The sequence below is a fragment of the Antennarius striatus genome, chromosome 15 (assembly GCF_040054535.1).
Source record: "Antennarius striatus isolate MH-2024 chromosome 15, ASM4005453v1, whole genome shotgun sequence".
Lineage (NCBI taxonomy): Eukaryota > Metazoa > Chordata > Actinopteri > Lophiiformes > Antennariidae > Antennarius > Antennarius striatus.
The window spans coordinates 14,124,883-14,149,280 of record NC_090790.1 but is presented as its reverse complement, the minus strand read 5'-3'; the positions used below and the strand labels follow the sequence as shown (position 1 = coordinate 14,149,280).

At 43.1% G+C, this 24,398-nt stretch overlaps 1 protein-coding gene across 2 annotated transcripts; it reads right to left on the bottom strand.

Annotated features, from left to right (window-relative positions):
• Positions 1-1,262: 1,262 nt before the first annotated feature.
• On the bottom strand, positions 1,263-23,585 carry myo5b (myosin VB). Of its 2 annotated transcripts, XM_068334593.1 has the most exons (40): positions 23,185-23,585; positions 18,886-18,996; positions 18,417-18,588; positions 18,184-18,328; positions 17,441-17,597; positions 17,152-17,295; positions 15,838-15,919; positions 15,489-15,596; positions 14,999-15,108; positions 14,656-14,921; positions 14,456-14,537; positions 14,128-14,268; positions 13,771-13,893; positions 13,458-13,541; positions 12,975-13,109; positions 12,806-12,903; positions 11,909-11,995; positions 11,517-11,628; positions 11,112-11,323; positions 10,771-10,927; positions 10,417-10,656; positions 9,681-9,908; positions 9,171-9,264; positions 8,941-9,083; positions 8,295-8,414; positions 8,073-8,207; positions 7,914-7,979; positions 7,546-7,782; positions 7,169-7,263; positions 6,531-6,608; positions 6,196-6,394; positions 6,025-6,118; positions 5,585-5,731; positions 4,539-4,690; positions 4,386-4,472; positions 4,154-4,304; positions 3,775-4,069; positions 3,371-3,545; positions 3,177-3,257; positions 1,263-3,068 (listed from the first exon to the last, which is right to left on the bottom strand). In XM_068334593.1, the coding sequence occupies exons 1-40, from the start codon at positions 23,209-23,211 to the stop codon at positions 2,916-2,918; spliced, it is 5,523 nt and encodes a 1,840-aa protein (XP_068190694.1). In that variant the 5' UTR covers positions 23,212-23,585; the 3' UTR covers positions 1,263-2,915. The 2 variants fall into 2 exon arrangements, with proteins under 2 accessions (XP_068190694.1, XP_068190695.1); XM_068334594.1 differs by lacking the exon at positions 6,531-6,608 and having other exon boundaries at positions 1,264-3,068.
• Between the last annotated feature and the right edge of the window lie 813 nt (positions 23,586-24,398).

Genomic DNA, 24,398 nt, shown 5'->3' with positions numbered 1-24,398 from the left:
TAACTAACTAACTAACTAACTAACTAACTAACTAACTAACTAACTAACTAACTAACTAACATCACAATTTCATTGTATTATGGCATCAGAGCTGCTTATTCTTCTATCATACTGTACATCACACACTGCTTTCTGTCCTGTTCACTACACACTATACTCTACACAACAATGTATTTATTTATTGTCAAAATGGTACACATGGTGTTAAAACAGTGTCAAACCTTCTCAGACTCGCAGACAGGATGACGTGTCCAGATGAAAGTAGCAGAACCACAGAGGAACCAGATGTGTGGAGGTTCCCAGCAGCACCGTAGACTGATAGAGAATAAACCAAACCACAGCTGAAGATGACGAGTTCAGATATCGACAGCAGGTTAGAGGTTTAGCAGAGGACAGGGCTCAGAAACACAGGTGGGCGTAAACCCGTCCGCAGATCATGTTGGAACAAAGATTATTTATATATTAAATGGTTAATTCTACTTCCACTGGCTGTCAGAGATGAACTGGATCAAAGATGTTATACTGTACAAGTAACAGTAGTAGTTACTGTTTGTCTTCTGAATTTCATTGGTGTTTTATTGGCTATTATTGATTTTTTGATCAAATATAGACTATTGACATATTTACCGATCTGTCATCCACTCAGTTTTCTTTTTTCTTTATTGGGCTTCTTAACGGTTCATTCATGTTATTATCATTATTGTCATAGTATTGCTCATAAAAATGATTAGTTTTAATGATAATTCTAAGTTTAGTATCAACATTTCCAGACTCCATCTCACCCGGATGGACACAGCAGGATCAGGAACATCTGCTGACCTATTTTAAGCAGTGGATGAATCTACAGTGTGTGCCAGCAGGATGGTGTGTTTACTGAACACACACCATTGGTCTGAGCGTCAAACAGAGTGGGACGCTAATATGTCTCTCAGTGTAAACTGACACCACCTGAGCATCAGGTAAACCAAAGACAGCTGGAACAACCGACACACAGAGTTGCTGTGGGAATCACCCACCAGCATGTTCACACAGTGAAGACGCAGACCTGAGATCAGTTTTGAGAAAATCTGATAAGGATCACCTGTCATTAACCAAATCAGAACAATTTAAATATATCAGATACTATTTTGTTTAAATCTAATGATATACTTTTTATTAAGCACTGCAGTTTCTTAGTTATTCACACTCGTGGATGTAGAAACATTTTTTTTTTGTAAATTAAAAATTCTTCGGTGAAAGGTTGTTAATTAAAAAAAAAACATGAAATCTGTGAAGAAGAGGAAAAATAAACATTGAGTGCAGAAAATTCAAGACAGAATCAACAAACCAAAGGATCACAAAATGATTTGTACATTTCAATCGCTGACAAAAACACATTAAAGAAAACTTGAGTTGGAAAACAATTTTTTTTAATTCATCATGACATCAAATCATGCAAAATGTCTCGGAAGTACGATGAAACGCAACAACAGTCAGGAAATTCAGGATTGTCACTGAAAAATTGAAACAACATCAAATGATCTGATGAAAATATATTATTACTGTCATGAATGTCTTAATGTAAAAAAAACAAAAAACAAATTATTCAGGAGTTACAGAGGAAAACAAAAAAGTTGACAATGAAAACTCACAGAAATTCAAAGAAAGTTCTCAAGATTTCGGATAAACTTATCCAACTCGTCACGATCAGATGGCAGCAAAGAACTTTATAAAATGACAGCAGCAGAAAATGTCACCTTGAATTCTGCAATGTCTGATAGAACCTCCTTTTCTCTCCTCCTAATATCACCTGATAAAGATTCTCATTAAAAATCTGAATTGTTGGGCGTGTCGACTGTTGTCCTTCATGATTGGTCACGATTCATCCTGCAAGACAATTCTTGTTGAAGTTGGTCACATGACTAGTTACACCTGCCTCACTGCATTTAAACAAAAATGACCAGAAGAGGACAAAATAATGGAGGTGGAGGAGGATGATGAGGAGGTGTGAAACCAGGCACAAACTGTTGTGCGTGCGTAAATGTTCTTGTCCAACTGACACAGTCATGTTTTCAACCCCCACAAAGTCCATCTGATACGGTTTAAGTACCAGATGTGGTTTTAGTGTTGGTGTTAAAATCAGGTGTGGTCAGCAGCATCAATGGAGCAGAAAGTCATTCAACTATTGATTAACAAAAGCCTTCTCAAGTCAATGCTGCAGTACTTTCACTGCTATTGCGCAGTATATTGTGTATATAGTATATATAGTGTGATGAGGTCATTCGGTTACTTGCTGCATCTGACAGAATGCTAAAACTTCAATGCACACCACTGGCTAATACGTCAGCTATGAGCCACTGAATGGGCTGATATCCCTTACCCATGGGCGTCTGGATAAGCTGCTAATTATTAGCCACTAGCTGATATGTTAGCTGTTAACTAACAGCCAAGTACCAAGTTATTAGCTACTTTATAGAACACACCAGGGCTGCATTCAACAAACTAAACATTGTGGAAACGTTACTTAAGGTTTTGCAATTCGATTAAAACATGACAAACTGTTAGGAAAATATTAAAGTTTTCATATACTTGTTTATTGAGCGCAGCCCCAAAACACAACCAATATTAATCATCCACATTTAACTCAACACACCTAAACAATGGATTTTCTTACACCTGGACCTTAACAGAATAGGGAGATGATGATGCTCTGACTGGTTTATTCATGGTGAACACACCCATGAATATCTTTTAATAGCACAAGTCAGCTGGACACACCCTCAGAGATGGTTAGACCCTGATCTATAGGTCAATCGGTCTCCAAGAGGCCGATGGACGATTCCTGTGGTGCGGCGGGTTGTTGATCAAAATGTATTCCAGGTGAAATTGTGAGGACGGAGGACCAGCCTCTGCTGGTTGTTTGGGGTCCAGAGCTGTCAGACTCTGACCAGGAAGTTGAGGCCAAGGGAGGCGGGGATGTGCAGTGTCTCGAGGCTGAGAGCAGAAGGCGTGTACGGGAAGAGAACGGGGAACATCTGCTTGGTGTCCACCAGAAGCTGAGGCGGATCATTCCGGTCCTTAAGGCGACTCTGGAAACAAACAAGACAGGATGGGATTGTCACATCATTTCATATTTATAACTGGTTGACTACATTGGATCGATCATTCTGCAGCAGAACAACTTGGTAGAGCCTCACCTGAATGTTTCGTATGAAGGCAACGGTGACTCTCTCTTCAAACTCATTCAGCGGAGTGTACAGATTGAGGATTTTAACAATCTGAAACACACAGCACTCATTAACAAAGCTGTTTTTTGTTTAGACCGTGTTGCGATCATATTCTCCATGTTGACTGATCAGCTGTTGGATTAATGATGAATTGATCGACTGACCTGCTGTGAGGTCAGGCTGCTGCACAGCGAGCAAATGGCTTCCCCGTCCTGACTCGTCTTCTTCTTCACCTGCAGCAGCTGAGCAGCCTGGATGATCGGTTCCAGCGTTGCCGCAGCTTTGCTTTGGTACAGGTTGTTCGCTCGAAGCCACTCCTCCATCTGACTGGTGTTGTACCTGAATGTATCACACAAAACACATACACACACAAACACACACACACAGACCATGTCAGCCCAGCGAATTCACTAACACCCACATACTGAAGCTGCAGTACCTCGATGACACAAACGGAGCATGTGCTGCCTTCACTGGCATCCAGACAGTTCAGAGTAAGTGTACTGATATACAGATGCTGAGTCCCTGACACACTGAGACCCTGATTCCTTCTCTGACAGTCATGTACCTGAGTTGCATGCCCGTACTCCACGAGCACACGTCTTTGCGCAGCAGCAGGTTATTGAGGGTGACAGCGTTGATGCAGTGGAACAGCTGTCGCACCACCTGACCCATGATCTCGGGGTCCAGCCCGTGTTCACTCATGATGCTGTGAAACTGTCCTAGTTGGCGGATCAGGGCTTCCAGAGTGTAGCTGGTGTGGCCGTCGGCGTCGGTGTCCATGCTGGACGAACGGTTCCTGTAGCCCATCGGCTTCACCCCCGCCAAGCTGGGGATGCTCTCGCTCTCCAACATGGCTGACACTGGACAGAGAAAGAACAAATGCTTGAATACAATCCATTTTGCCTTACATCATACAAACTACCATGGTGTGTGATGTCACTCACCAATCATGGGCTGGATGATGCCCTCGGCAACCTTGATGAGCTGCTGGTAGATCTGGATGGACAAGTCGCTCAGCACCTGTCGATACTCGGCCAGGTCAAAGTTCTTCAGACAGTGTTCGTTCTGCTTGCTGGTGTTCTGGGTCATAAACGCCTGAACAAAAAAGACAATCTTACGTTTTGCATCTCTGCACATCCTACGACTGTCCTTCCTGATTACCCACAAATGCCTCACCTCATCACCGCTGTACTGCTTCAGGCAGTGCAGGAGACGGCTCGTGTTGGCCAACCAAAAGGACGTCATCTCAAAGTCATCGCTTTTCTGCAGATGACATCGTATTTAATAGAGGAATCATCATCCGACAGCTGGAGGTGTGGAGGCACTCACCTTCAGGACCTTCTTGATGGCGTTGATGGTGGAGGTGAGAAGAGACTCCACCTTCTGGTCGTCGTTGATGTAGTCGGCGTGGCGGATGCACATAAAGAGAATGTAGGCTGGCAGACAGGGAACGGTGGCCGACACCATGTTGGGCCTCATGTCTGAAAACACAAGGACTCAAGTGTGAGTTGGTCAAACGCCAACCGGAACAGGTTTCAACTGGTTAGAAACTAAATCTGAAATTAACCCTGATTTTGTGTTTAGTAGTTAGAACCAGGAGAATAAACACAAACACTTCACGAGAAACCACGTGTTCAAAGGGTTGAGTTGATCAGATATTATCAATAACAGATGTTTGTAATACAGGTAGTCCTCAAGATACGAACATGCAACTGATGAAATTTTCTAGATACGAACAAGTGCCCGCTGCCATATCCAACTACTGTAGTTCCCCTTTCTAGCGTAACCCATGGCAAGCAGCGCAACATTAACACCCCATAGATAAAAATCTCATGTAACGTCATAATAAGTGAACAGTTTGCTCTGATGTCGGACTTTATGTGACCTTTTTGGCTTTCCTGTTGGTGTGTCATCTGCAGCGTAAGTTATTGACAGGGTTGTCCTCCTGTAGGAACTACAGTAAATGATGTAGGAACCAATGTTGGCCGGGTTAGGTTTCTGCCGGGAAGCATTAACTGATGCTAATACTGCACTCTGAATGCTTTGCTATTTGAAGTTAACTTTTGTTCAAGTTAAAGGAGAAACTCAATGGAAATAAATAGAGAAATCAAACATAAAAGGGGCGTGTCTAACTTTCGATTACCAGGAAGCGCATCAGTGGTTGTATTTAGAGTAGTAATGACATTTAAATTACTTCAAATGGAGATGATAGATTTTTTACATTTTAGAAATTTAATAAATACGACAATTACGAACAATTCCGCTAACAAACAGCCTCTCAGAACCAATTGTGTTTGTAGGTTGAGGACTACCTGTAATCAGTATTCAGTGAAATCGCTTCCAGGTGTTGGTCTGATGGCTCCTATGAGACTGACCTGTGATCAGATTCTTCAGCAGGAGGGACTCATCCTCCTTGTTGTATTCCAACATCCCTTCAAAGTCTTTCTCCTTCCTCTGGACGGTGACCTGACGCGTCAGTTCAGGTTTGATTCTGCCACCCTGGTCCATCGCCGCCTGACAAGCTGCAGACGCAAAGACAGGGTCAGTGCAGGTACATGACACTACAACTCTCTTTAGTCTCTTCCGGTTTGGTGTCCCCACAGCGTGTCATTCTTTTCCCATTTTAGATGAACACTCATATTTGTTTGGCAGAGTTTTTTATGCAGGGTGCCATTCTTGCTGCGACCCTCTGCATTTATCCGGATCTGGGGCCAGCCTACCATTGACACTGGCTTGTGCCTCCGTTGGGGTGCAGATGATGGGTATTGAACCTGCAGGTCACATGACTCTAAACACGCCAAAGGTGAACAGGTACCTTCTAACTCCTGGACTTTCTTCATGTAGATCCTGAGCTGCTTCTTTAGCTTCTTCTCATTCTTCTCCAGCTTTTCCACTAGCTCCTTGAGGTCCTGCGGACAGAAGACCAGCTGTACTGTAGTTCTCCCATCTGAAGTATTGATGTGTGTGTGTGTATAGCAGGACTCACCAGGTTGTCGTTGGTGAGCCGTGTGATCTCCTGCTGGACGCTGTACTCCACCTTGGCGTCTGGCGACAACGACGACATGTAGTTCAGGATCTCCTGCTTCTTCTCAATGTCGTCTCTCAGCAACTCGATCTGCGTGTGAAGAGCTTCCAGCTCATCTCGATGCTGCCGGGTCTGACTCTGGAGCTGAGCCTCCAGTAGCCTGAGAAGAACCAGATGTAGATCATCGTCAGTAAGACCAGATGAGCTCTGGGTGGTCACGTGACCTCAGTGTGACAATTGTCATTTCATGCAGATAGAAAGGAGAAGGCGAACAGGTAGAAGAAACCAAAAGAGACCTGGCCACTTGTTTTAAGCCCTGGTAAGCCAAAGCCATTTCTCCATCTTCATTCACATAGCACCAATCCAGATGGGAGCTGGTGCCCAAGCAGCAGCACAGTCAAAGGAAACAAAGAGGAAGAAGAAGAGGAACAATAATGTGAGGAAGACTGCAGAGAAGAGAAATTGGAAGTTCAGTCAAAACAAGAAACAAGTTCACCAAGTAACCTTAAATAGACAAAAATAGAGGCAAGCTGAAGAAAACCTAAGGAAAGTAACATGAGCTACAGAGAAGCCACGCACAGAGAGATCAGTCAATGTCTGTGTGTGTGTGTGTGCGCGAGAGTGGGGCAGCGACAGCTATGGCTGCAGTGATGTGTTCTGTAGGGAGGGGCGGGCACTGTGTGTGACTGGACAATCACAGAGCATGAAGGCAGTCAGTTATGAGGATTTTCCTTCAGCACGAGCACAAGTGTTGATGAGTTCTACTCGTATCATGCTGCAGATGTAGATCGACTACCAGATGTCGTTTATCATGTGTAGCATTGTTTATGTTGACTCTACTGACACAAACAACCACCATTATATCTCACTGTACTCACTGTGAACTCAACAGGTGCTGTCCCTATAAATGCTGCAGAATGATAATGTGACTTACTTTTTGGACTCACTGAGTCCATGATAAGAGCTGAGGGCCTCATTTTTGTCTAGCGGCTCTTTGCTGTTGTCCATTTCAGGAACATTATGATCATCCTAATGAAAAGAAGCAAGAATGTCATTTTAGCAGAACATGAATATCATCCTGTGTGACCATTAATGCAAAAAAACCCCCACAAAAACATGAAACCTAAATGTCATCTTAAACTAATTAATATTAAATAATCCTGACCATATTAACACAACACTTGCCTGATGTCCAGATATGTGGAAAATCTAAACATCGCTATGCTTTAACATGACATCACATGAATTTCTCAGCCTGGATGAACTTTTCAACACACCCTAGTTGATTTCCAACACAGCATAACTCACTACCTGATCGCTGTTCTCCTGGACCTTTGCAGTGCTGACTATCTGGGTTTTCAGGATCAGGACCTCCTCCTTCCGTGCATCCAGCTCCTCATTGGCTGCTTTCAGCTGACTCAACAGCACATGGTAGCTGTCTTGAATTTCATTGGAAGGACTGTTTTGAGACGCACGTTCGGCGATGGCTTTCCTGAGCTCGTTCAGGTCGTTCTTCAGTTTCTTGTTCTCCGTTTCCAGCTCTTGTCTCTGCAAGACAACAGAGCAGAGACATTTATGGTCCATGTGAGACAGACTGATGCTCGTACAGCTTTCTGTAGTAGAGGAATGTGATTTAAACGTTGCTGGATTTGAAGGGAATGATGCATGATGACATGAACCTTCAGATTGTTGTAGGCCAGATCTGCAGTCTCCTCCTCAGAGGCAGGACTCCTTGGCTCAGGGCCCTACAACAAAGACGAAACACACGTAATTCAGTTGACATGTAAGAGTGTCACATCTTTGCAGACAAAGCAGTCTCCTCCTCCTTTCAACACCACCTTGCGCTTGCTGAGCTCCTCCATCTTGTCCACGTTGGCTTGCAGTCTCTTCCTCTCCTGCTCCAGCTCTCGGACTCTCTTCTGCAGCTTCATGAACACACTAATGTCCATGGCGGCCTTCTCCATGCCCATCTCCTGCACAGGCGAACAACCCATTAGTCTGTTAGCTTCAACAGCTGGCTCAACCCTCCAGCCCCCTGTCCCCCCTCCTCACAGACTCACCTCTACCAGCTGCAGGGAGTCCTCGGTGTCTCCCACCTCTGAGGTGGAGATTGATGGGTAGTTGGAGTCCGACTCCAGGCTGCTCTGATTGGACGTGTTCCTTCTGTGACCCGGCTGGAACTGGAGAAAGAAAGAGCATTAATTACGTCCCGTGATGCGGTGATGGATTGTAATTGTCAGTGTATGTGTGTTTGTCCGTCCATCCGTTGTGCTGTAGGTGGAAAGTTTTCATCCTGAGATCAAAATTAAGGTCCATAAAATGCTGTGAAAAACAGTCTTGATCATTTAGTCTATCTGCAAAACCAAATGCTAAAATTCTGATGAGATTTTACAAAAAAGGATGTTTACTCAATCAGGTCCGGAATACTTGGTAAGAAAAGAAGAAAGAAAAGATAAGACAAATCTTTATTCGTCCCACAGTGGGAAAATTTCCAAGAAGGTGGTTTTTAGAACCCACCCCAGCACAAGAACCAAGAACCATTGTTTTTGCTTCAAGGTATATTTTTCCTCTGTGAACCCTTAGAGAGACTAAGTCAATTCATCTTTGTATGACAAGGTTCCTCCAGTCCAAAAACATAATAAGTTTCTGACTGTATAGGTGTGACTCAGGTAAGAACATCTCGCTGTAGACGGATAAGCAGCTCACCTTTGTGAGGGACAGATCCTCCTTCAGGTTTTCACATCTCTGCTCCAGTCTGGAGAACTCTTTGAGTAGGTTCTGGTACCGCTGTCTCTCCAGATCTAACTCCTTTTGTAGACCTGCCTCCCTTTCAGCAGCTTTGCTTCCACCTGAAACACACACACATAATCCCATGACAGCAACAGAAGAAAGTAGTGAAAGAGCGAGAATACGGATCAGCATCACCTGGCTCTCACCTTCAGCGGTCTTGGCATTCTGAAGGATCCTCTGGTTCATCTCCTCCTTCTCGCTCTTCAGCAGAGAGTTTTCTCTCTCCAGCTCCTCCACTCTCTTACATCACAGCAAGAAGAAAACACCATCAGACACCTGGACTCACCAGATGACATCCACCTGTCTCTAACCATCAGCTGCTCATTATAAACCGATGACATTACAGAAACTTTAAGGTGTACAATAAAACAGGGGAAACACTTTATGGATCTTAAGAGACATGAGAGTAAAAAAAGTAATCTGTGCTACGACAACTCCATAATGAGACCACCAAAGAGTTTTTGGCATGCCATACTAGTAGCGGTTAACGTAGCATGCATATAACATGAGAAGCAGTTATAGACATCATAGTTTATAAGTGGTGCTGACTGGAGTGCTATCACTTGAGGCACAGCCTCAGATGTAACCTGTGAAAATGGCGCCTCCTGCTGTCAATAAGAAATTAATGCATTCCTCTGTGACATCAGTGCTCTAACCTGTTGAAGCCTCCATTTCTCGGTGCCGTACTCCTCCTCCAGCATCTTCCTCTGGGCCGACGCCTCCTCCAGCTCCTCCTTGAGCCTCTTCAGCTCCTCCTGCAGCTGACCTCCTTCTCCCTGTTGACTGCGGTTCTGCTGCAGTTCCTTCTGCAGTTTGTTCACTTCGGAGCTCAGGGAGGTGTTCAACAGAATCAGCTGCTCACTCTGACTCTTGAACTCTTTGGACTGAAAGTACCAAAACCAGTTGATGAATGAGTTCTAGTTTTCACATTTATAGTTTCCTACTGACTGAAAAACTCTCAAATGACAGAGATGCTCTAAATCTGAAAACAACATCCTGAGATTTTATCTACGTTTCACACACATTAAGCTTGCATTGATTTAAACAATGGCCGATGTGGGTCGAGTATCAGATGCAGTTTGAGTATCAGATATAGTTTGAGTATTGAATGTCGTTGCTACTGTCTTGGTATTGGTGTTAAAAATAGGTCAGCTGCTTTGTTGGAGCATTGATACCACAGGTTAACAAAATTACGCTCTAAAGTTGCAGATTTTTTTCGGGTATTTGAAGGACATATCAAATGTGCCTCCATGGGCACGCTTACTCTGCTCGTCACACATAAGTGACTAACTCTGCTACTTATGGTTTCTTCCTGTAGGTGAAGATTTGTTGAAGGGCTTAGAACTGACCTCCGGTTAGTGTCACTGCAGGATTTGTTAATAGTGTCAGTACCTGATCGTCCACTTTCCTCTGTAGCTGTACAATCTTGTTCTCCATCCCCGTGTTGAGCTTCTTCAAATGTTCAGCGGAGCGCGCCTCGATCTTCAGCTGTTTCAGCTGTCGTTTGGCTCGCACCCGTCTGTAAGCACACTGGATGATGATGGCAGCAACACGTGCCCGTCTGAACTTTGTCCTCTGAATCCAGCCACGGACGTTCTTCTGGATGATCATGGCCTTATGATGCAGGAGGAACTACAAAGAAGACAGAGCTAGCATTCAGCATTACACTAGGATGAGGACAGACCACCTCCTCACAGAGGAGGGACAAAACAGATTTGAAAGAGTAGAAGTGTGTTTTTGCTGCACCTCCCAGTAGATCCTGCGAGTGAACATCCCTCTGGTGAAGGCCTGGATGGTGATGACGGCCTGTCTCACCCTAAGAAAAGCACGTCGATCTCTGACCATACGATACTGCTTCTGACAGATGATGGCGGCTCGCGTCAGACGCAGGAAGTCAGCGTATCTAAGGAAACAACAGTAGTTAGACAACAACTCATCATGTAAGCAATACTCCAAAGGCCGATGATTCTTTGTAAAGAATAGATTCACAATGGACTGGTTCTCTGTGGAATGATTGTGGGTTCTGTGTTCATTTTCCACCTCATCACAGGAGGCGTCCTGTGTTCCCACTGTGATGAACAACTCACCTGCGGGCCATGTATCCTCGGCCATATCTCTGCAGGGTGATGGCTGCTTTCCGGATCTTTCGGTATCTGACTCTCTGCAGCCAACCCCGGACAGTCTTCTGGATCTTGATGCAAGCTGCGCGGAACTTATCAGCCCGGAGCTTCTCCAGGTACGCCACCTGACCCGCCCGGAAGAAAATCTTTGTCTTGCCAAACTGGAACATGTCTGGATCCTAAGACACAGGAGGAGAACTAATGAGGAACACACGTGGAGGTCGTATGATCTGTAACTACAACATTTATTAAGACAGAAGTGGCTCCAGGTGGAATCAAACCAGATCTGACTGCTACATGACCTCCACATATATGTGCTAAAGAATGCACTATCTGCATCTTATGTTCACATTACCAGTGAAGTTTTCTCACCTTGATCAGAGTCTCCAACAGATTTTTACACACTAGCTTCTTATCTGCTAACATCATGTCTGACTTCTTCAGCAACACTCGATACCTGCTGAAAAAGTCCAAGTAGGTCCACCTGCAAAAAACAGGACACGCGTTTGTCTATAAGTGTCCTCACATTTACATTCACGAAAGGAATTTTAATTTTTATGTAAACTCTGAAAGGATATGACATCATCAACAACCCTGATTCCACAGAAGTTGGGATGCCATGTAAAATGTGATAGACAGAAGATACTGTATATAGGCTGATGTGTGGATGACACAGAAACACACCAGAGGAAACAACAAAGACAATAACAAAACTGATGAAGAATCTGAGATCAGTGGTTCTGTCTTTCCTGAAGGGGACTCACCTGGACGGGTACCCGGCTGCGCTGATACGAATCGTCTCCAGGACTCCACAGGCTCGAAGCTGCTGCACCGCCCGACTCGAGTCAAATCTGCAGCATCAGAAAACAAATCATCTTCATCACATTTCCACCAAATATTAACTGCAGCAGCTCAGCTCTCTTCGTACCTCGTCTTCCTCTTTGACATGGCGAATAGGATGAGATGACGAGCGAGCAGCAGAATGTTTACCAAGGAGACATGTGACTAAAGGCTCACCATGTCATTTCAGTTAAACCCTGTCTGCTGGTCTGAGGAACAATGACTAGTGTGTGATGGATGGCATGCATCACCCTGAAGGCGACCTGTTTCTTTATTAGAATTAGAAAAAACAGTCCTGGCAGTGGAGTGCAACCGACTTCGGCCACGGACTCTCACATGCACAAAAAATGCAAAAGAAATTCTTATTAGCTAATTGCATTCCACAATAAAAAACAAAACCAACAGAATCGCTAAAAAAGAAGCTTCATTCTACGATTAAATCAGGATAAGTTTAAAGCAGGCTTCATTTATCCAACACATGACCTGCAATCTCTGCTGCTTCTGTGCTTGACGTACACAAATACCTGCAAACAATGGAGTTTATTTTGTATGTTTGGTGTTTTTTATCAATGTGTAAATACAGTCTGTTGTCTGTTTTGATTTTCAGCTGTTGGATTGGCTTTCGCCTGCACATCATTGACAAATCATGGTTTGGAATGCATTCCATTGCGGTGCTTCTTGGATCAAATGTTGTAGAACATGCATTTCTGATGTATCAGGAAGTCATGGGAGGAGAAGCCCCTCCCAGTCTGGGGTGGGTGGGCTACGGATGTACTGAATGAGATGTGGCACGTGTCAGCTGAGGTGAAAGGTGGACTCACGAGAAGGCCTCCTTGTAATCGTTGGGTTTGATGCAGCGAACATAGTGAGGAGTCGTAGCATTCAGTGTGTCCATCAGGAGATGAAGAGAACTGCGGAACTGAAAAAGGAAAAGGGCGTTTAGAATGGAAGCAGCAGCGCTGATGTCGACTGCAGGCGGAGGCAGCTCACTTGGTGGCCCACGGTCTGCCGGTGTTCCCTGTTGGGGGTTTTGGTCGTAGTCTTGGCTGATCGAACGTTCACTTTGGATGACTTAGAGGTAGGGACGCCGTCCTTCTCATGAAAAAGATCTGCAACCAGCTGAAACTGAGAGGAAACAGACAAGGGTTCTTCATGAGCGATAAAACTAGCTTGTAAAGTTAACAGCGCCATCGCTGGATCATTTGACTATACAGTGACAAGCAGCCATTCAGAACGAATTAGCTTCACTGCCCTGAACAGTAATTATGTGACAGATGAGTGAACACAGACAAAAGCTCCACCCTAGTTTGTTCCCATTAATTCATCAAACGCCACATCGAATTGTTTTAGACACAGAAGAACTCACAACTAGAAAGCATGTCAGGACCTGACAGACGGGGGATGGGAACGCAAACACATCAGGAAGTCAGAAGAGTCTGATGAGGTCCTGAATGGAGAGGTGGATGTTCTTACCTGGCTGGCTTTCAGGATGTTGATTTGCTCCTCGTAGACTGTGTCTCTGTTCTTTTCCAGAAAACCGTCGCACTGATATTCAACCTGGGAGACGTTACACACACCAGCTGATCCATATCATTCACGATAAACATTGCATCAGGACAGAATGGATCATCACAGAATGGAGAAAACAATTAAAACCTATTATGGATCCGGTTTATCGGTAAAATCAATTACTGATCAACAACCGGGTCAGAGCAGTTTAAGTAGACCAAAACAACACATATTATAGTCCATGACATCATTATGATGATATCACAGAATGGGTCACCTTGTCTGCAAAGTGAACGATGATAAAGGAGACGTTGGACATCCGAGGCTTCTGAAAGTGAGCGCTGCTCAAGTGTTGTTTGTAGAGCTTCTGGGCCCAGTTCTGATCCGTTCCCTTTGGAACCTGGAACAAATTCACCAGAAAACAACTTAAAACCGTTTTTGAGGGTTCCTGAGTTCAGATAAATAGCCTCATCACATCATCATTACAGACCTCTGGGAGCCACAAATAAAAGATCAGTTTTTAAGCTGAGGCTCTGCTACTGCTGCTGTATGACTAATCAATCATCTCTTGCTAACCAATCACATCGCAGTTTATCAGGAATGTACTGCCCCCCCCCCCCTTCATTAGCCGTACTTTACACTCCTCATCCAGAAGGTCCAGGACGCCAAGTCGAGCCTCAATCAGGTCAATGCAGGGCTGGTTGTCATAGAAGTCGATCAGAGTCCAGGGAATCTGCTCCTTCATGTACTCCTCCTGCTCCAGCTTGAACACGTGCTAACAACAAAGACACAAAACCATGCAAACAATAATTCATATATATTGTAAATGGAAAGCAAACTGAGTTTCCCTGTAATGAAATGTCCTATTTAAACAAATTTGTAATTAATACAGAGGAGCACAAACAGATCCAGACCCAGACAGACATAGATGCAAAGAGATGAGGTCCTAAATACAGACTCACCGAGTTGAACTGCTGCTGAAGCTTCTCATTGGCGTAGTTAATACAGAACTGTTCAAAACTGTTGATGTCAAACGTCTCAAACCTGCAAACATTTAAGCAAAACTAAAATTTAGTGGAAAACTGTTGACCCAATCATTAGGTTTTTCATCTCTCACTTGATCTGCTGATGAATCTAATCTTGGTTTTGAAACTTTTTTTACCCGTAGATGTCCAGGACTCCGATGAAAGAGTGCTGTTTGGATGACGCCTGCAGGACGACATTGACGTGCTCTACAATCCAGTCAAACATACGCGCATAGATGTGCTTGGCGAGCGCGTCGCGGGCGTTGGCCGACTGTTTGCTGGACATGTTTTTCACGTACGTCTCGGAAGCCGTCGCTAGCTTCCTGTGACAGAGCCAGTGCTCCATCTGCTGGAGCTCCACCCCCAGCAGCCGGCAGAAGTGTTTCAGGTGGACATCATCACCCTGCAACACACAAAGCTTCACTGGTTAGAGGACAGGAACTCTGAGCGTCATCAGTTGTGATAACCACAGTGATGTACCGAGATGTGACAGGACTCTCCATCTCGCTCCGAGCGGATCTCTACGTTTCCCAGGTGAAGGATAGAAGCGAGGACTCTGAAGATATTGCTCTGACTGCTGTCCTTTATACCTGAAAAACACACACACAAACACATACACACACACACACACACACACACACACACTAAGCTGGTTTAACCATAAATAATCCACTTTTGAAATAAGAATGTTTAAAGTCAAATGTCACTGATAGGACAGCAAACCTTTCTAAACCACATGTGTATAATAATTCTTGTGATTATTATACTGTACTGTGATTCTAATGAGTTAACTTACAAATTCGAAGTAGCAAAAATTTGTCTGATTTAGTGTCAACATTATGGATGCGCAGCAAAAACAGAGGGAGTGAGAGGAATTCAAAGAGAAGACTTCTTGTAAAACTTAATCCCCACTCCTCTCTTACTGTACTACAAACAATAAAAGAACTGGTTTTAGTTTAGTTCTTCTCACCCAGTAGCGTCAAAGCTTCTCTGGTCTTCTTAAAGTCTTCAGCATCATTCACTCCTTCAATGAAGATGTTCTCACCCATAGACGTGAAGGTGAAATCTTCTGCGCTGGCTGAGACACACGAAAAATCAGAGCAGCATGAATCTATGACATCTCCATAAAGTCTGTTTTTAAACCACATTTTCATTTTTTTTCATCGATACTTTATGTTGCCTGCTCTTACTACTCATGGTTTGTGATTGATGAGGTCGGTGTCTCGTCTTAGTCTGCATCACTGACAAATTATTTATTATAGCTTCTGTTAACATAGTAACACGAGTACATACAACAGCAGTAATATCTGTGTACTCACTGAGGCTGAGGTCTCTGAACTCTGGTAAACTGGCTGAAGCACACAGCTGGTAGAAGATGTGATAGTTTCTTTCATCCTCAGCCTGCATTACAAAAAGGAGATGGTTTAAACATGTAAGATATTGTGTTTACAGTTAACTACGATTGGCCCTAAGTCCGAATCACAACGACGTGCAAAACATATTAACCTTTACAAGAATTTGTGGCTACCATTTCCAATAATTTTTTATTTATTCAGTTTATTTTCTTCTTTCCAGACATGTTAGCACAACAGATTTCACTTTCATTAGTGTTGGACCATCAGCAACAACATCTGAAAAGAAAAAAAAAAAGGGTTGACGGGTAGAAGCCATTGGCTTGTAAGGTTCCCGTCCTCTAAAACATCAACATCTCTCTCATTACAGCACATTGTCAACCAATTCATACATTGCATGTCACAAATCAATTTCAATTATTTTATTCTGGTACATTGTTGTTTTAATCCGTCTATTTAGTCCAATAGGCATGCATCTTTGCACACCTCTTTATCAATTCTTGAGAAGAGTCCAAATTTTGTAAATGTTCATTTTGTAATTCCTTTCAAGAGTTGTTTCTGGTCAGTAATGTCCTTGTTTATTCAGAATTCCAATCAGTGAATCCTCACTGATTGGATAGTTTAGTGTTTTCCTTTGCAAGATAATTATTTCATTATGAGCATCAAAACATTTCTGTCTGGTACCTTTTCTTTCTGTTAAAAACACAATAGTTAATTCGTCTAGTCAGTGATGACCGTTATCGACATCAGGTACCTGGCTTTTCCATTTTCCAATAAGAATTAATGTTGTCTTTTCTCCTTTACTAATTACAACCTGTGAAGCGGTGATGTATTGTAAATGTCAGTGTTTGTGTGTTCGTCGATCCGTCCACCAAATATCTTTACAACCGTTGCAGAAAGATAAAACAAAAAGCACATTACTTGGGCGGCAAAGGGGATGAAAATGAGATACTGACCTTGACCTTAAAAAAACTAGGTCAAGGTCAAATTTCAACTTTTGTAGAATTTTTTGCATATATCAGGAACCGGATAAGATAGAAAGACTAAACAAAAAGCAAGGTCAAATTTTCACTTTTATACCTTTTTAGGTATGAAACCTGATGAAATATAGCCACAAAACAAAAAGTGTCATTTTCAGGAAGCCAGAGGCACAAAATTGTAGGTAAAATTTTGAATTCAGGGGCGTTGTGGGGTGTTGCAGTCTCTGACTGCCTTTTTCTATTTGCCATTCCATTTTACTTCAGTACGACTGTCGTTTACTGTACTGCAAATGCTACTGACCTGGAAAACAACGCGGGACTTCTCCAGCAAGTAAGTTCTCATGTTTGCACCAATGATGTGGTAACGCCGGTTGAAGCCGATCTGAATGTACTTCCCGAAGCGACTGCTGTTGTCGTTCCGTGTTGTTTTAGCATTTCCAATGGCCTGAAGGACAGAGTTTAGTGTTACAACTCCATCACTGAGAAGCAACCGTACATCCAAGTCTGACGATAAGTCTAGTTATAGGGCCGGGATGCTATCCAAGCGCAGACAATACTGATTTGAAACGCATGGCAGCTGAAACACTCACCTCCATGATGGGACTGGAAGCGAGCACCTTCTCTTCAACATTGGCGTCGCTGGATGAGCCTCCCACTGTGGCAAAGTAACGCATGGCGTACTTTGCAGACACAGTCTTTCCTGCTCCAGATTCTCCGCTCACAATCATGGATTGATTCCTCTCATTTCTACAGGTTGTCAGACAGAAAGGAGATGTGCAACAGATGTTTCAAATATATTTAATGTTTCATATGCGGTTTCCTCAAGCTGGACATGCTAACGTCAGCTAGACCAGGTGCTACAGGTGAGACATGTTCTCCTGGACCAATGTGAATTTAAAGACACTCTCAGGTACTAAAATTCAATACTTAACCATTCAAACCAAATTGTTGCTTGGTAGAACTCCCATAATTCAGCAGTAATATAATAGGTGAGGATAAAAATATCACGTTTATTATAATCCATGTTTGTTATAGCTTTATATTTATATCAACTCAAGAGCGACAGATGACGATTTATAGAAGGATGAAAATGCAGCTTTGTCCTCTAATGGTTCTAACATTGGGTCCCATTTAGTGGGAGTGGAAGTTGAACCTGATGTTCAGCCTGTAATTAACTCTGCTTTTCTCTGAACACTGTAATCTTCCATGTCCACTATTATCTACCGAAACAGCAAACACATGATGGTGACTGTGTGCCGTTTAATCCCGTGGCTTTATCCTCACGAATCGATAAAATCAATACATTGATTTCATTGACTGGTTCGGACCTGACCTGGCCATCTGTTTGTACGCTTCTTCAGCCACAGCGAATATGTGAGGGTCCATGTCACCCATGTTCTGGCCGCTGTAGGCTGTGATGACCTCCTCGCCGTAGATCTGCAGCTGCTCATATGGGTTGATGGCAACCAGCACGATTCCTGCAGATCGATAACAGCTTGTCATCAACTGGATCAGAAGATCAGAGGAGAGAGGAAGTGACATCAGGGAGCGATCAGGGATACGGACCGCAGTACGTGTAGATGTGGTTGGACTCCAGGAAGCGGACTTTGAGATTGTGAAGGACGGCGGGTTCATGAAGGTAACTGAGAGCCGTGAGGTCATTCTCCCCTACCAAGATGTCGGGGTTACGGAGAAAAGGAAGAGGATTACTGCTGGGACCCACGGGATACTGCAGAGGCTGGGATAGTAAGACACAACACTGTCAATACACTATCAACTCACAATCAATACATGAGTGATACGAAAAAAAAAGAATGAAACGAAAAATCTAAACAATAAATACACGATCAATAAACTCTTAATACATCATCCATACACTGTCAAGGCAAGACAACACACACTTAGTTTATGCTGAGTACACCACAAATATATGATCAATACAAAGGTAATACATGACCATTTCACAGGGAGTCTCTGTGTGTGTGTGTGTGTGTGTGTGTGTGTGTGTGTGTGTGTGTGTGTGTGTGTGTGTTACCGTCTCATCTTCCAGTTTGAGGTGGAGAACCGGTTCTTTCTCCTGGTAGTCTCTGGTGATCTCTGCAGCTCTCCACACATCTTCAGGGTCCGGGATCCAGACCCGGGTGTACTGGAAGCAAAACCACCACAGGTAGGATAACTCCAGTTCCCACAATGCACGTCTAAATAATATTCAAAATGTTTACAAAAGGACAAGTCTGGTCTGCCACGGGTCCACACAGTCCTACTCACAGTCGTAGCATTAGAGCTAATAAACTTATGCACCAGATTGTAGGAGCAAGATTTAGGGGGCTTGTGGGTTATGGTGCATAACGGAGACATTGAGCCGCCTGGAGGTTTGGGTGTCATCTTTAGTGGGGGTTTTTTAATGACAGGCTGATGAACTGAAACAGGAACTGATTCCCAGGTCAGTCAGCAATGCGTAACCAAACACCCTGACAGGAAAATGATCGCCATGTGAACAATTTGCCTTTGGTTTAGGTCAGACTAAGGAAAAAATTGCTCCCCTCCAAAGTCCAGACTATGATTGGACAGTCACTGTGTAGGGGGAGGAGTTCCGTCTGTCTGCGGAAGAAGGAAGTGGCCGGACAGGTTTGGGATGAAAGACGAGTTTGCAGCAGAAGCTTTTGATTAAAAGCAGAACTACGTCACAGCGTGACATGTCCTTCATGCAGCTCAGTCTGTGATTGAGCTGAATGCTTGCAAGGGTAATTTGACCTTTGTGCATTCTGGATTCTTCAATGTTGTTTTTCAAATGAATGAACATCACATCAACTCTCACTGGGCTTAAAAAAAAACCCGACAGCTCATTAAAAAACAGTTTTGCATGGGAAGTGAACCGACCAGAGAAAAGATTTCCTCCAGTTCAGAGGAAACCACCGAGGTCGACACTAAAGGTTTCTCCACAGGTGAAATGTCTGAGCCCCGCCCCACTATGTGTCAACACGATGACATCAGTCTCCCAGAGCGACACAGGGTGTGTCAGACAGGAAGTACCTGTACCTGTGGAGGAACTTTGATCCAAACACAGGGAACAAAAGCTCAGCGATATTAATCAGCCACCATCTGTTAAACACAATCGTTTTAAAAGAAGCAGTACAGAAGTGAAAATATGTTGCTTTCAGACTGCATGTCAGACATTATTAGACTGATGATGATTGACTGGCTTATGAGATGTTAGCGTAAGTCTTCTGGTTGAATGGTTCGCTGGCTGGAGGGATGTGCAGTATGTGGCACGCTGGCTAAACCAAGAGGATGCCAGCTGAGGGAGAATTGATGTTTAGCATTTTATGTGACTCAACACATGACAGTAACATTATCCCCGTGAAATATGGGGGCATTGCTTTATGGCAAAATTCTGAGGCACTCAGATGCTAACATTTCTGTTATAATGTTAGGGGGAAAACTTTTTATTAACAATTTTTTTATTCCAGGGAAGGAAAGAACAAATTGATTCAGATTTCAGCAGCAAAGTCCAGCCTCAGTGGTTCTAATGCAAATAACTTAATATCCAGTAGCAATAATATCAGCCCATTTATAATCCATTAATGTGCCAAAGCAGAAACGTCCATATTAAAAGCTGTGGCTGTGAAATATAGTCAATAGTGTCGTCAAAGACAACTAAAGCAATACTGAACTAGAGGGGATTGTGATTCTACGTTGAGTAAATAACAAAGTAGTTCCTATTATGGGAATAAAATCTGTGGCGACTAATATTTTTACTCCAGGAACACACAACAGTTTACCAATAGCCACAGTGTACCAGTGGTAGAACTAATAGTAGAACTAATACCAGCCATAGTAATAGCAGGACTATTAAAATTAGCAGTAGTAATAGTAAGATGATAAATTGTATTCCTTCTATGATATCATCATCCACTCAAATCATTGTTTTGCTTCCTAACATTCCATTCTCGAGGCCACCAGTGGTTCACCTCTATATAAATACAATGGTTATCATACCACAAACAGCTGCTTATTAGCAGTTTAATAAAAAAGACAATTGGAGGCTCTCAATCATTCCATGCCTGCCTGTCAGACAAAGCAGTGGGCGACACCAACACATAGCAGAGAGAGGAGAAACAGGAATCACAGGTCTCTGAAAAAAAGTATGATCAGCTATGTCACATCTCAGCATGTCCCATGCATTCATCCTAATAAACACGTTCAATGACGAGCATTAATGGTGAAAACAAGACATTTATTTCTATCTATATTCCTTCATCATAGGAACACACTGATCTGACTCAGTGTGTAACGCTCTAGAAGAGTTTGCAGAACCCGAACTGGAAAAGGAAGCAAATGCATCTTAACTGTGCCACTGGAATAATGAAGGAAGTCCACAAAGGTTTATTTTAGACTCATTGGCTCAGACTGAATCTAGTACTACATTGAGATGTTTGCTAAGAAAAATATGAAGTAATTAAATATTTTGTTTTGCATTTCAGAGAAGCATGTTAACCTGTTACATCAATAGATTAGTATTTACTCCTGCATTACTGTAACATGTCTTTTACCTCATTTTCATACATCTCTATCAGTTTACATTATATGCTTTCACTGTTTGTAACTTCTGTGAGCTGCATTTCTTGTATGAAAAGTCCTAAAGGAATGAAGATAATTCTTATTAAAAGGAATCTGTTTTGATTTGTGGTCAGGAACTTTAAAACAATTTAAAAAATAATGATCTGATCAGATTTTTTACATTAAAAGACCATTTAAAAAAAAAGCTGTTTGGATTAGAGGGACACGTCCTATGAGAAGGTATCCTCCTAAATGTGGATCCATCTAGTCTGTGGATCCACCAACGCATTAAGGTTCAGACAGGAGGCTTTTTTCATTACAGAACAATCTGCAATCCATGAGGCATCTGAAGTGAACCAGATGGAGGATCAGGATTGGACATGCAACTCCGGATTATTTAGTTTAACAGAGGGTGAGGAAGCTTTAAGTGGCCCAACTTAATGATGTGGAGTCCAGGAGGAGGATTATGAAGCTGTGCCTGAATCATCAAACCCCCAGAGAAAAATTCATATTTATAGTTTATATGAGAATCCATCAGTCATATCCATGACAACATTAATAGTAGTACTAGCAGTATCAATAGGCCTAATCATATCAGTAGTAGTAGTCATCATAGTAGAGGGTCAAAACTGCCAAAAATAGTTCATGATGAATGGACCAATCAGAACAGGGGAGTGACCTCATTGAAAGTTTAATCAGCAAATCAGCTTTAGCCATGTATAAACATGTAGCCTGAAAATGGTGACTCTTCAAGACAGACTCAGAAAAATCCTCAAGGATTGCTGAAAAAGGCAAAAAACAAGGCAGGCTGTTCCAAAAACAAGCACGCTGTCCATGTCATATGAAGTCGATTCCAGTTAAAAGCCTTGAAGAGAAGATTTTTAGACAATTTTCATGCTCCCTTCCACATTAATAATGATGTCACCCACTCAAACAATGATGTCATCACCAAGTGAATGCTAAGCTGTGTTTAGATGCAAAGTCGTGCCAGACAATGGTCCCACCACGAATTGTACAAGTTGGAAAACAGCATCGTCCCTGTCAAGTGCAAACATTTTTGCTTGGGGGGGAGAAATTTTCAAGCTGTGCAGCGAAAGCCAATCAGAGTGGAGACACTGATGACGTCACACGTCCAGACGTCAGTAGAACATTGATGCCCCTTGTTAACATGGATTCAGGAAACAAAAATTTTTTTTAACCAAGACGTTGAAACTTTTGTGTTTTCTGACGCATCTGTCGCATTGTTGGCATCATTCATTTTCATCTTTTCTCCTATTGTTTCCAGACATTGTCAGTAAACTCAAATGATCCGGTTCGCATGAGTAAAGTGAAATGACAGCTCTCTCAGCCTTTGAATGAACATTTTCCTTTCGCCCAAATGAATCACATTCTGGAATTCTGACGCGGTCGAGGCTGACCTGTTGAACGCTCCCAGCAGCTTCAGGCTGAACTCCATTCAAAAATGTGCACATTTGGTTTCAAGTAAGAATATCAGTGAAGGGAATAACATCTCCACAGATGTCTGGAACATTCGGCTCACATTTGATCCACTATGCTTCTGTCACCTTGACATTATTCAAACATTTGTTCACGATTAACAATCTACAGAACATACACGAACGCGTACATTTCGTGAAAAAATAAACGCGTCGTTTGGTTGATGCGGATTGGAACAGGTGGATCTGAGAGGGATATGAAGTTATGAAGACATGATGTTGAGCAGCTGAATCAGGAGAGCGCAGTCTACCTGTGTTTGCAGGTAAAAACGACTCACCTTTGTGTACAACTCGGTTACAGACATCGTCCGGCTTGAGCCTGTATTGAAAAGAAACTAGGACGGTCGGGTTGTCGTTCCCATTAAGAACCCATTACCCAGGAGAATCCATTAAAAACTAGTAAAAAGCCTTTAAAGCAGGCCCAACTCCGGACAGCCTCGTCCTCATGTCTCTGGAGCAGACAGGTGGAGTTTCGGTGAGGTCGGTTCAGCACGCAGGTGTCTCCCCTCCAGGAAGTAGACTCATCCAGCGTTTATCCACCGAAACGGCTCGATTACGTCAGTGCTGAAGTGCTCCATAAATCCAGAAAGTAGTCATGTCCATTGATACGCAAGAGGAGCCGTTTCGTGGAAGTGTTACCTTGGTTATCACTGCACCATAGCACACACACACGCGCGCGCGCGCGCACACACACACACACACACACTGGCACTTCTCAACCTGTGGCTCGCGCCAGCACGGACGAACCGCATCGGATGTGTGGCGGGCCCAGGGGGCGTGGCTTCAACATAAAGTTTGTCGTCACACATAATTTCAAAAATAGTTATGAATAACATATATTCAATGCGTTGTATTTAAAAACACGATGCTTATTTAATATTTATTTGATTTTTGTTTATATTTGTTTTTTGAGTTCGTGTACTTGCCCTTGGAAACCGACTAAACACTGGACTATCTGAAATAGCTGAATTTGTCTGAATTAAGTTTTACAATTTCATTCTTTATCTATAATTTTAATCTTCCAAGGATTCATACTTCATTCCTCCTTTATTGATCATGCTGCTGTTATTGATATTGTTGTTGTTGCTGTTGTTGTTTTTGTGAAGAATTGCAAGCAGGGGTTTTCTATACTGTACATGTAAATCTTTCAGCTGATCAAATACTACACTACCCATGAGTCTTAGACACTGTTGCCATGGAGATTGAATATGCAAGAGCTCTAATACAGGAGGAGTATATTTGAGGGCTTGATAAAGTACTTTTTAAAATAAATTTTAAATATTTAAAATAAAGTACAATACTCCTGACGCAGTGGGTAGCGCTGTCGCCTCACAACACGGCGGGTTCTGGTTCGAGTCCCGCTGTGTGCGGAGTTTGCGCGCTCTCCTCGTGTCTGCGTGGGTTCTCACCGGGTTCTACAGCTTCCTCCCACCTCCAAAAGCATGGGCGTCAGGTTAATTGGCCGGTCCCAGATTGCCCGTAGGAGTGAGTG